The sequence below is a fragment of the Acartia tonsa genome, chromosome 4 (assembly GCF_053477335.1).
Source record: "Acartia tonsa isolate MP-2025a chromosome 4, ASM5347733v1, whole genome shotgun sequence".
NCBI classification, from domain to species: Eukaryota; Metazoa; Arthropoda; class Copepoda; order Calanoida; family Acartiidae; genus Acartia; species Acartia tonsa.
This window is the reverse complement of record NC_137263.1, coordinates 28,233,349-28,247,262: the sequence shown is the minus strand read 5'-3', so window position 1 is coordinate 28,247,262 and position 13,914 is coordinate 28,233,349. Positions and strand designations below refer to the sequence as shown.

The 13,914-nt window shown below is 32.0% G+C and overlaps 1 protein-coding gene across 17 annotated transcripts in view; it reads left to right on the top strand.

Annotated features, from left to right (window-relative positions):
• mahj (LisH and WD40 domain-containing protein mahjong) overlaps window positions 1-13,914 on the top strand; it is a 52,646-nt gene that overhangs the window by 13,616 nt on the left and 25,116 nt on the right. For all 17 annotated transcript variants that reach the window (XR_013879209.1, XR_013879210.1, XR_013879208.1 and 14 more), the window contains 3 exons: window positions 6,584-6,695; window positions 7,716-7,976; window positions 10,801-11,050. Coding sequence is in view for 6 of the 17 variants with exons in the window: in XM_080159406.1 (XP_080015532.1) it covers window positions 6,584-6,695; window positions 7,716-7,976; window positions 10,801-11,050 (623 nt within the window). In the remaining 11 variants the exon portion in view is untranslated. The remainder of the gene's footprint in view (window positions 1-6,583; window positions 6,696-7,715; window positions 7,977-10,800; window positions 11,051-13,914) is intronic.

Below are 13,914 nucleotides of genomic sequence, written 5' to 3'. Positions count from 1 at the left end.
GGTCTCAAATGATTCAAAATTGCCTAATTGCAATAAAAAAAAATTTTGTGGCGGCGGAAAACGGCGCCGTTTTTTTTTAAAGATACCAAAACTTGGGGTAATTAGTGACACAATCAAAAAGATTTCACCCAATTATCTCTAAAACTAAGGGAGTAGCACCCAAAATAAAATTGCTGGTATGTCGTGTGACGAGTCACCACATCCCCCCCCCCCCTTTGCTCCTGTCAATATTTTGTAGAATTATGAATTTATGATGTGTTAAATTTTGATTGGTTGTTAAAAGTGAAGATTTTATATATTAGATATGATCTAGATACAAACTCTCTAAATCAGACAATAGGAAAAAAGTTTAGGAACAATCAGGCCATATTAATGATTAGAAAGTGTACAGATTTAAAGGGTGTGCAAAAAAAAATGCGGACATTTTTTAAATTGAAATTGCGCGGCTTGTGTTAATAGTAGAAAAATGTTACGCATATCGTTATTTTTTGGAAATATAAGAACGATTCCTCTGCTACGTATAGTTTAGGAGCTATGTGGTAAAATGTATTGATGTAAAATGTAAAATATATTTACGAAAAAAAACATTTTTCTGTATGAGGTCTCAGATTTTGATAAAAACTTCCAGTCCCCTTCATTTGGTCATAAAACTAAGGGCTGGGTGATTTTTGACCTTTTTAATCTATTTAAAGTCCGATTTTCCGCGCATTTTCTCACTGTGGTGTTTTCACAAGGAAAAAAGGCAATTTTTCGTGATATCAAATTAATCTCCCAGATGGGTACAATATAGAAATTTTCTTAAAAATCACAAAAATCAAGAATTACAGAGTGTCCCAACAAAAATGTCAAAACACGTTTTTAGAACTTTTGACACTACCACACAAAATATTTTGCCCATTTTTCGCCTTGAGAGTGAATATCATCCATTTTAGAATACATATGATGTAAATTTGGCATGGGCACTCCATATTTGGACATTTTACAAATTTTTGAAAAAGTGATTTTTGCGTCTGTAGAGATAAAAATTGGTCCAAATTGATTATTTTTTTTAAAATTAGTCTACAAAGTATCTAAGTATGTTAGGCCATAGTGTTTTCTGACCAGATTAAAATTTTTATATTTTTTGTTCACCCTGTATTTTCAAAAAATGAGAAATTTTTTTTTGTTTTAAATTTTTTTTTTCTATTTTTAAGTTACCTAAAATTGTCATATAGATACAGATTTTGACTAATGACAATAATATTTGCCTATTTTACAAATTTACACACTTTTGGGACACCCTGTGCATGATTTTTAAAAATGGTGGTTTTGACCCTTTTTGGGGGGAAGGAGTCGTTTTAGGGCCATAGACTATTTCTTCATTTTTGTATAACTTTTTAAGGCACATGATTTCTTATTGATACATTAACCGCCGCCGGCGATCCGTTTTGCCGTTTTTTACCGCCAAAGGCTGAATTTTTGACGTTTTTTGCCGTTCCAGAGGATTTAATGGGCATTATTAGTAAGAAGGCGTTGATTTATCAAAATCACTCTGAAGTACTTTTATTTAGGTAATTTAATTTACAAAATTTCATGTGAAGTAAAATATTTTGTTCATCTAACCATTTTTCGTCAAGATGGATTTCAATTGTTAAAACAAGAAAATAAAGTGAAAATAATATTAATAATTGATAGAACATTAGTATTAAAAGAAACATATATCACGTCCATTTGAAATTCCTTTTGACAAAAATAGGTTAGATGCACAAAAAATTTTACTTCACATGAAATTTAGTAAATTAAATTATCTAAATAAAAGTACCACAGAGTGATTTTGTAAAAACAACGCCTTCTTACCAATAATGCCCATTAAATCCTCTGGAACGGCAAAAAACGTCAAAAATTTAGCCTTTGGCGGTGAAAAACGGCAAAACAGATCGCCGGAGCCGGTTTACGTATAAATAAGAAATTATGTGCCTTGAAAAGTTATACAAAAATGAAGAAATAGTCTATGGCCCTTAAACGACTCCTTCCCCCAAAAAAGGGGCAAAACCACTATTTTTAAAAACCATGCACAGGGTGTCCCAAAAGTGTGTAAATTTGTAAAGTAGGCAAATATTATTTTCATTAGTCAAAATCTGTATCTATAGGGTCAAGCGGGGGAAGTTTTGGTAAGGGGCTATTTTCGGTAATTTCGACCTACCTTCATAAAATGACCTTTATCTCCATGTTCCTTTCCAATGACAGAAAAAAAACATAAAAGCAAATTTGTTCCTTATTAAATTGCCTACAAAAAAGTATGTAATGAAATTTTTGTGAGATGAATATTAAGGGTACTTATTGGGTCTCAAAGTCGGACGAAAAAAAAAAAAATTTCAAAATTTTTTTAGTAGGTGTGTAAAGATCGACCTACACAAAAATTGGTAAGACCTAGAGCTGATCCGTTAAAACCTTTTCAACTAAGAATTGCCTGCTCTTTCCAAATCCATTGCAAGCCTTAAAATCGAGTTAATATTTTTTTCAAAAATGACCAAAGTTGGCGCCAGGGGAAATTTTGGTAATTTCAAACAAAATTAAAATTCAACTTGTAAGGTCATGTTTTCTTTGGTCAAATCTATTATTCAATATGGGCTTTTTAAGAATTAGGCCTAAAAATTAATAGAACAGATTTAAAACAAAAAAAAATTTTATTTTATTTTTTGAAGCTAATTTTTCTGAGAAAAAAATTTAAATTTCTGGTCCTTTGAAAAAAAAATATTTCTGACATAGAAGGAATAGTCAGATCTATATGAAATTTTTTGTGAATAATCCCAATAACCTATACTAATTATGATTTGTTACGCTTGTTCGGCCGTTTAGCCTTTTTTCATCGATTTTTTTAGGTTAAAATGTGGTCAAAAATTTTTGCAAAGATGACACTTTTGCTTCAAATTTAATTTTTGAGGTAAATTTTAATCAATTTTCATGTTTTTTGGGCTAAATCTATAGTTCAATGTGAGCTGTTTTAGGATCAGGCCTTAAAAGTAATAAAATAGTTTTTTTCTTATATTAATTTTAAGTTTTTAAAAAAAATCGAAAATTCGCGTCTTTAAAAAAAATTCATTTTTAACATAGAAGGAATAGTTCGATCATTATGAAAATTTTTGTGGATAATCCCTATAACCTATACTAATTATGATTATTTATGTTCGACTGGCCGTTTGGCCGTTTTTTATCGATTTTTTTTAGGTTGAAAAAAATTACCCAAAATTCCCCCGCTGGTGGGGAATTTTCGGTAACGGTAACGTCCTAGGATAACGTCCTTTTAGGACCTGAAAGTCCTTTCCGTAAGCTTTCTACTGGTCTTGGTTTCATTTGAAAATATTAATATTTACCCCATTTTTTTAAAAAAAAAACGAAATTTCCCCCCCCCCTTACCCTATGACAGTTTTAGGTAACTTAAAAATAGAAGAAGAAAAAATTTTAAAATCAAAAAAAAATTTCCCATTTTTTTGAAAATACAGGGTGTCCAAAAAATATACAAATTTTAATCTGGTCAGAAAACACTATGACCAATTTTTAGCTCTACAGACGCAAAAATCACTTTTACAGGGTGTTTCAAAAATTTGTAAAATGTCCAAATATGGAGTGCCCACGCCAAATTTACTTCATATTAGGGTTGGGCCGGATATCTGGCCAACGCCGGATAACCGGCAAACTACCGGATATCTGGCCACATTGCCGGATATCCGGCCGGATAACCGGCCAAATTACTGGCATCTTATTATATAAAACTGGCGGCTACGCCCTTAGAGCCCTCTAGGGGCACTTGAGGGGGGGTGGAGTTGAATTTGATAACTATTTTTTAAAATTTCAGATTTAAGAAAGAAAAAAAAATTGGGGGGTGGTGGAAATTTTTACAGGGGGGAGGGGCGGACGCCCCCTTATTTTTATATTTAGTTGAAAAATTAAATAAAATATTTTTTTGGAGGGGGTATTTTTTTCTAGGGGCGATTTCTCTCGGGAGAGTGGTGGTACCCTCCCCCAAAATAGTTATAAACCTTCCCAGGGCCTATGTGAAGCTACCCTGTAAAGGAGTACCCGATCGGTTCAGCGGTTAGCCAGATCCTTTAGTACAGACAAACAGATAGACATCCTATTACTTTATTATAAGGATTCAGGTTAAAACTTAAAAATTAAAGGAAAAAAAAATTTCATCATTTCTTCAAATACAGCTTATTTACTGAAGTTTACTTTTGTCTACTCTTAATGTCCCGTTTTTTGGCAAAAGATCCCACTGGGTATACGTATAATTTATGAGCTATGTGGTAGAAAGTCCCAACTGACTTAAAACTCAAAAAAAAAATTCCACTTTTCTCACATTTATCAATACAGCTCCTAAACTAAAAATAGCACAAAAATCGTACTTATATTTCCAAAATATAGAGCTTATGACGGTTCTAACGATATACATAGCATATACTATTCACATAAGCCGAGCAGTTTGAATTTTAAAAATGTCCGCATTTTTGCACACCTTTTTTTTATCTTTAATGATTTACTCGCAAGTCAAGTTTTAAGTCAGTTGGGACATTCTACTACTTAGCTCTTAAACTATAAGTAGCACAGTATATTTCCATAAAATAGACTTCATAGCGGTTCTAATGGTATGCATAACGTTGTTCTACTATTAACACAAGCCGCGCAATTTGAATTTTAAAAAGGTACATATTTTTTATATACTTTAATCTTTAATGATTTACTCGCAAGTCAAGTTTTAAGGCAGTTGGGACATTTTACCACATCGCTCCTAAACTATACGTAGCAGAGGAATCGTTTTTATATTTCCCAAAAGTGAACTTCCTAACGGTTCTAACAATATGCGTAACATTTTTCTACTATTAACAAAAGCCGCGCAATCCAAATTTTAAAAATGTCCGCATTTTTTTTGCACACCCTTTAGATACAAAAGGTCAGTTATTTTTTAAAATTTTGTTTACTATAAGTAGTAACATTTATTAGGGTTAAGCTTTGCTTGGGTCTATATATATATGGTGGAAACATTTCTTCCCACATATAATGTGAAGCATATGACATTACATTTTCGTCATTGGTATTAATGGAACGAATCCTATATAAGTAAAAATAAACAAAAGGTTTTAAGTTTGATGTTAAAAGACCAGATTGACCATCTAGATCTACTATGTCTATTCAAAGTACAAAAATAAAACTAGAATCTTCAATTTTATAGGACTATCCTTGATCAAAAAAAAAATTAATTATAGAAATTTTTAACTTTATTCTTAAAACAATTTCTGTTTAATTTTAAGCGAAATTTATAGGACAGCATGGCAATTAAAGATTTAACCTTGAACTATTAGGTTATCCTAATGTGTGCATATAACGTCGTGGGGAGCAAAAATATAAGAGAAAACTACATAGGTCACTCACTAAAATAACACAAAAAAAGAGTAAGATAACTTAATAGTTGGAAGTCAGAATTTTAATCATGATGCTGTCAACATAAAATCTTCTAGTTTTTTTTTGACAGTCCTTTTTATTCATACAAACTTTTGTCTGCAATTATAATTTTTTTTTGTTTACAAATAAAGCACAATATTTACAAAATGCCGCGATTTCTCTATTGTTTCTCACTGGTGAAATACAAATTTTGCCCCCCAACGACAGCTGAAAAAGGCAATTTAATATAGGTTGCGTTATTTTGCCCCCCAAATCAATTTTAGAATTAAGAGGGAAGTCATTTTCTAGTAAATCCCGTAAAGGTGTGTGTTATAAGGCCTAAAAATAGTAGTAGAACGATAAGGTGCTCTATATAGTGGTATTCCCTATTGAATAGAACAATAGGGAAATTTTTTTTTTTTTTTGATAACTGTACCTGGAATATCTATCATAAGAAATTTCTATCAAACGCTTTGTTTGGCTCAAACTGACAAAAATTAAAAAAATATATAATTATAATAATAATGTTTTCTATAGGTACAAGGTAAAGGTTAAGAACAATCTTTACCATTAAATAAAGGAAGACGCCATTCTTTACAGGTTGTACAAGCAGTGAACATTAAAATGAAACTTTAACAAATCATTAATACATTGACTTAGTGAAACAAACCAACACAACAAGTTACATACAGACAATTTTGAAAACATTCAGATATACAATCTATATAAGAAGGTAAGAGATTCAAAGTGGAGGTTGCATGTCATATTCTTTCTTTGCTTGTTGTGTTATAATATTATATTTTTTTAAATTTTTGTCAGTTTTAGCCAAACAAAGCGTTTTTCCCTATTGTTCTATTCAATAGGGAATACAAATATATAGAGCACCTTATTGTTCTACTACTATTTTTAGGCCTTATAACACACACCTTTACGGGATTTACTAGAAAATGACTTCCCTCTTTGCTTGTTGGTTATACCTTATTCCTGCTGCAGACTAAGTGTTGGGCTTCTTATGATGTTCGAAGTCCGAATATAATAATAGGAAAAGTTGACTTAAGTAATATTTACCGTAAACCTGATTAGATCCAAATTTTTCTAAATCATTATATCAGATGTAGTTTTTTTTATTTCTAGACATTTCAAGGATAATTTTCTATTATTTTAGGTATTGTCTATGGTTGTTAGAATGTTCTCATATGACTGGAAGACAATATGCTATCATGTTCTTTGGTCTAGCTGTTCCATATTTGAATGTGTTACAGATTTTTGACCATCAGGTATGATTCCAATAAAGTTTAAATAGAATGTGTACACATTTTGTATTAAAGGCATTTGTTTGGTCAGCTCAAAGCATCCTTTTACAACTTTTAAGCATCAGAATCTTTTATGCCAATTTTAAAAATGCAAGAATTAAACAACTACCACAGTCTGAAGAAAATCTACAGGTTTGGTTAAGCATTACCTTGAAACTTAAAGATTCTATTGGTCAGAAGTTGTTTAAAGATACCTTTAGCTGATTAAGAGCCTTGTGTCATAAGCAGTGTTGCGGATCCGCATTGATTGTATGCGGATCCGGATCCTCCAAATTTGGTCAGTGCGGATCCGGATCCGACCGGATCCAGATCCGGATCCTTGACAATAAAAATACCAGGGGTATACGAAAAGGGAAGGGGGAGAAAGAAGAGTGTGGGAGTGAATCAGCTGATCTTAACACGGTTACCAGATATTTCAAGATTTGTAAGTGACTATTTTATATAAATTTAGGTAGATTTTTCCATAAATTTATACCCCCGGATCCGGATCCTCAATTTTTTGCGGATCCGGATCCTTGGACTCAAAAAAAATGCGGATCCTGATCCACAACACTGGTCATAAGACATGAATTTCTTTTTGGAAAAGTTAAAGATAAAAATGAATGATGAATTATAAATAATGTGGCACTTTTACGTTGCACTGCACAAAAAAATACTTACAAATTAGATTTATAATGACTATTAAGTGTTTGTTTCTTCAATTATAAATTTTCTCTCCTTTTGTCTAGGTATTTCTCAAACATTGTACCAACATCTCATTTTCTTATTTTTTTCTAATTGATGTAATGTTGTTCAACTTAATTTTTATTTTATTTTTCTTACCATCTTTCTCTATTTTTCCCCTACAGTTTTCCTCAGCAATTTTTTCCCTTTTTTTCCCTTTCTGGCCCAACCTAAATTTCTTTCCACATCTTGAACTTGGGGGAGAATTGTTAAAAAAATGCACTCTTGCTAAAATGTTATTGTAAATTGCCCTTTTTCAAGGATGGTCTTCGAAGGCTTTTTAACTCCATGTCCACTCTGACAATGTTTGGAGAAGAATTGGATATCCTAGATATTGATGATGACGAGGAACATATTCAACGCCAGATGATTAGATCAACTTTAACTACTCTGAAAGCTTACGCAGAAGCTCACCTAGCCATTAGAAAAGAAGCGGAAATGTCTGCAATCTATCTAAGGGATGGTCGCTCCCCAGAACCTGGCCAGCCAAATTGGGTTCCATACAAACCCGACCAAAATCAAGTAATTAAAATTAATTGAATAATTATGATTTTAGAAACATTATAATCTTTAACAAAAGTCGGTATGTCCATTTCTTTTTAAAATGTAAGTTGATTTCGGGGGTGTTTTTTTTAACCAAGTATAAAAATTAACAAGGAAGACAACATCTATAAATAGCAAAAGAAAAGAGGGATAATAAAATACATAAGAAAATCCGGGAACTTTTTCTTATTAATAGGAAATGTCTTATGTACCTAGCATCATCAACAGACTGACAGACCAAGTAATTTGTATACTGGTTACTATTTGGTCAGGGTATCTTCCAAAAAAAAACATCAGTGTTTCTTAAATAGAATACCCCTTATCGTTATGACTGACGGACAGAAGGACTGAGGAGGGGGGGGGGGGGGTGGTACTAGAGAACCCTTATAGCTAGAGTGAGCTAATTTAATTAAGAGGATTTAAGCTTCTGTAGGGTCAAAGTTACTTTTACTTTTTTTTGCATTTCTCACCGAGTTAGGCAATAAGGAAATAAAAAATTTTGGAATCATTTGAGACAATGTTATTATTTTCAAAAATTTTTCCCGTTAAAACTAACCCTGCTAGTCATTTTTTTCAAATTCACGTTTATCAAGGTAAATCATAATTTTAGTGCTTCTCCTGTTCTTTTGAAGATATTGGAACATAATCTTTTTAGGTTGGTATGGTCAGTAATTACCCAAAGTTTTGGTATCTTTAAAAAAAAATAAAGATTTTTATAAAAAAAAAAAACGGTGGGTTGACCGCCGTTCCTCGTCATTTTCCGCCACCGTCAAAAATACAACATTGTCTCAAATGCTGCGGCGGAAAACGGCGATGAACGGCGGGAACGTCGGTCACTGATATTCTTAAAAGTAACTTAGACCCTACAGAAGCTTAAATCCGAAATTTGCTCACTCTAGCTCTAAGGGTTCTCGAGTAAAAAATCCCGCCCCCTCCCTCCCCCCTGCCTAAAACATTTTAGTGCACATTAGACTATATAAGATGGAAAGAATTTTAATGTAACAGGTAGATTAGAAATCTGCATCAAATTTTAAGGATTTTAAAAAAATTCGTTTTTTGTATAATTCTTTAGGTATTTAAAACCGCAAATACAATTTAATTTAATTAATCATGACATCTGTGATTGGTGGATTGAAAACTACCTGCGCTCTGATTGGTTGAATGATGTATAACACTTCTCCTATCACAGATGTCAGAGTTAAAACTGAATTTGCGCTATTAAATAAAGAATGTCATGAATTGTTTTTTAAACATTCTTAAAATTTAATGTTGATTTCAAAACTACCTGTTTCATTATCATTCTTTATTTACTTACTAGCGGCTACGCCCCTTAGAGGCCTCTAGTGGCACTTTAAATGTTTTTTTTTAAATACGTTACCTTTCTATGTTGCGTTCAAGTCTCTATAAGTAAAACAATTTTTGGATTTTTGTGATTTCTCTAAGTAGGGTGGTGGTACCCTCCCTCAAAATAGTTATAAAATTTCCCGGGACCTATGATAAGCTACCCTGTTAAGGAGAGCCCGATCGGCTCAGCGGTTAGCGAGATACTTCAGTACACACAAACAGACATACTTTTACTTTATTTTAAGGACTAACGGCTTCGCCCATATCCTCTAGGGGCTTTGCCCCAAAAGGTAATTTAAAAAAATAAGTAACAATAAGTGGGGGGGGGGAGGATTTTTTTTTGGGGGGGGGGGGGTTGTTGGTGTCCCACCCCCCCAAGAAAAAAGCCTAAAACCACTACAGGACAAGTAGGTATATTCCCTGAAGAATAGAATCCAATCGGTTCAGTGGTTACCGAGATCTTGAGGGCCGGACAGACAGACATCAAGCTACTTTGTATTATAGAAATAGTCTAGTGTAAATCCTCCTTAAAGATTATAAATGCTGATCATAGCGGATGTGCCTTTCTTGGTCCCAATTACGATCTCGCAACTAGAAGTTGGTCAAAAATCGATTTAAAGAGAGGTGGTTGACACCGACCGGTTATACCGCACCGGTGGGGTATAACCAATGGCGGTAAGTCAATGGTGCACAATCTAATACTAATAATTTAAATATCAACATTTTAAGCTACAAACAGTAAAATTAGGCTTATCTACTGTTTAATCCTAGCCGATTTGCATAAAAAAACAATCCGTGTAAACATAGAGAATACCGATAACGATTTCTATTGCAGACGTTAGCTAATGGCTATATAAAATAGCCGCCTTAAAACACCCATGGTTACTGACCAAAACAATCATAGAAGGAGTGATCTGACAAAAAATCTGCTGAAGTAACAAAATTAACTTTGTTTTCCATGATTTTTTTTCTAACATTTAGAACATCGTTAAGAAAAACGATTTTTCGAAAGTTTGTAGGTCGCTGAAGGGTTTTACCCCACGCTACACTAATTAGAAATTCGGATTTTTTATGTTATAAATCATGATTGCGTAAATACATGTAAAATAACATTAAAAAAAAAAAAATTATCTTGAAAAACATTTTTTACAGTTTGATAGTTTTCCCAATGTTGGTAAGGTCAATCGAATGTCAAAGGTTTGAACCCAATAAAAATTTCTTTATACAGAAACATACTTTTTCTCTTGTTTTTACTACGTTTATATGTTTTTTTTCTCATGTTAGAGAACAGGATTTTATTAAAACGGATACAGGAATTAAGAATGAATGGATTAAGAATGAATGAATGGATTTTATTAAGACTCTCGGAGAAAGAAAAGAATTTCTTAATACAAATTTTGGGTATGTTTTATTTAAGGAAAAGTCAGATTACGCGTTTTACGAAATTATAATTATTTAGGTAACAGAGCAAATTGATACATTAATGAAGGTGATGAACTATCGTGCACGCTGGCCACCTATAGATGAGTTTATCAAGTTAGGAGGTGTTTCCCTGTTACTAAAGTTAATTGTGAAAGCAACAGATTGGAACTTATCGTATGAAGATACAGTTAAGAGTGCACTGGATGTATTGGCTGTATGTTGCATACTTCCTAGAGTTCAGTTAACCCTATGTGAAAACCTGGAGCCTCCAGAGGAGAGGAATACAGGTAAACTACAGGGTGTTTCAAGAGAAATGTCTTTTTTAAAAAACTTCATTATGCATAGAAAATAAAACAGTTATTTTATATGCTTTATATATTTGGAAAACCTGCTCTGGTACATATACGTTTCAAATATTTAAAAATGATTATTTCATCATATTATGCCTTAAAAACCAGTTTTTGATAAGGGCTTAATTTTCATGATTTATGAATTCAAAAGTTGTGCAAAAAATGCGCAAATTTTTAAAATTCTAATTGCGGGGCTTTTATTAATAGTAGAAAAATGTTAAACATATCGTTAGAATCGTCATAAACTCTAGATTTTAGAAATTTAAGTACTATTTTTGTGCTATATGTAGTTTAGGGGCTACGTTGAAAATTAAGGTTGAAAAGTTTTTAGAAAGTTGGAACATTTTACCACGTAGCTCCTATACGTACTGTATGTAGCATAGGAATGGTTCTTATTCATTCAAAAACTAGAGCCTATGACAATTCTAACTGCATGCATAACATTTTTCTATTATTGGCACAAGCCGCGCAATTTGAATTTTAAAAATGTGCACATTTTTTGCACAACCTTTAAATCCATAAATCTTCAAAAATAAGGCCTTAATCATTTTTAAATATTTAAAATTGTTTTATTTTCTATTTATTTTTAAAAAAGACATTTCTCTTGAAACACCCTTTATCTCTATATTTTATACAAGCTTTAGAATAAGAACCTCAGAAATGCAACATGGTTTCCAGAAAGTTATTAAATACTTTGAGTTTGACCTATAAAAAATGTTCAAAATAATTTTTTTACTTTGAAAATACATAAGTTAGATAGTTCAGTGTTGCAAACATTTTAATTTTCTTGTAGAAAAAAATTCTTCAAAGGGTGTTATTGGACGTACTCAAACGGATCTAATTGCAAAATCAACTAAAATAAAGTTTTAACCTCTGTGGGAGTATATAACGTTTGAAGTGGTCATAACGTAACACACATTCCAGAGCTACCAGAAGTTAAGCTAGTAACCAAGAATTGCCCGTTGATCAAGCATAACGTGTCATAAGGGGAACCCTAAGTTGCATTTCCATTCAACGTATCTACTAGTATAAACAGCATAAAGATAACATTTATATTTAAAAACTAGAGCTCAGAGCGGGACTAACGGTATGCGTATTCGTGTGGTATTTTTTTATTATTAACATAAGCAGCACATTTCTTGTTTTAAACGGTGATTTTTTGCACACCCTTTAGATGTTTATCTATTTTTTTGAAAATATCAGGATGCTTATTTTAAAACCAGAGACCTCGCTATTAGAATTCCCATTATTATGGGGCCTATTTAAGTCTATAACATCTATAGATGTCCGACTGCTTTGATGCCAACTTTCAGGTTCTTTTATTTTTTGTTACTGAATTTCACATATTTTTGGTGTTTTCTCATCCAATTTTCGAATTTTTTTTGTTGGTAATAGTTTCAAAATAAAGGGATAGTTGCACGAGGTGTATTTAAAGAGTTAAGGAACTTAGAGTAGTGAACTTTTATATGTCTTAGTAGAATATATTAGACATTGGATAGATTTGATTATGTATAAAAGAAATTTTAACATTGACCTGACTGAACTCTTTTTATTTGACAAATTCTAAAAAAAGTTCAAGTGATTTAAGTGAGAATGATAATATGTATACCCAAAATAACAGTATAACAGATTGATTTGCCGCATAATTCACAAGAGTTTTAATAAAATTGAACATGGGTTTCCCTTTGGGCAAGTTGTCTTAAAAAACATATAAAAAATAATGTCCGATTCTTCATGGGACAGGTTTTCTAAAGATACTTTTAAAAAATGATAATAAAAACGTCCAGTTTACGTACGATATACACAATATCTCACACGATATAAAAAAATAACATAAATGTCAAAAGTTCTATTGATTAGTAAATGCTCTTAAATTAAAGTTGCATTTTTGACAACAAAAAAATTTCGCCATATATCACATGTAAATTAAGCACAATATAATGATTTAATACTAATTTTTTGCAAAAAATCCCTGGTCATATTTTTTTCTTTTAATCAATAGCCTAATATTAATACTACCTACATTAATAATGCAAATTCATAGTTCACTATTTTTTTAAAATGAACTTTGAAATTTTTTTCTTTTAAGTTACAGGTCAACTTATAAAACAAAATATGCATCTTTTTTAATATTATTCACATATTATGTCCACCTTGAATATTCATCTCCATCCTGGTGTCCCTGGCAAACTGGAGATATAGAAGAACTGGAGCAAGTTCAAAAAAGGCTGTTGGAATGATATCTGGGCTCAGTGGCAATACCTATGAAGAAAAGCTGCGAGAATTGAAACTACCATCACTTGTTTTGAGAAGGATGCGTGCAGATATGATTCAGACTTTCAAAATTATCAAAGGATTGGACAAAGTTGATAAGCATCACTGGTTTAAGGCTCCACAACCCGGATATTGATGGCGAAAACAGTCTTCAAGTATTATTCCATCACACAGAAATTGGTAAAATTTCTTCAGCACAAGAGCCACTAAAGATTGGAACAATCTACCTGTGAATGTTAAATCTACAGACAAAATATCACTGTTTAAAAAACTCTTGGACAAATATATTGAAACATTGATAAAGTGAATCAACAACCTCCTATTATGGTCCTATTTGGACTTAGAGTTATTTACCCATAAACCATTTAAAGAAAAAAGATGCATATTTTGTTTTATAAGTTGATTTGTAACTTTAAAAAAATAAAATTTTCATTTTACCTGTACAGAGACCACCTTGAGGCCTTCAGCTCCAAAACTTGGAGGTCTATCCAAAAAATCATAAAACTTCGTGAAATTCATCATATAAG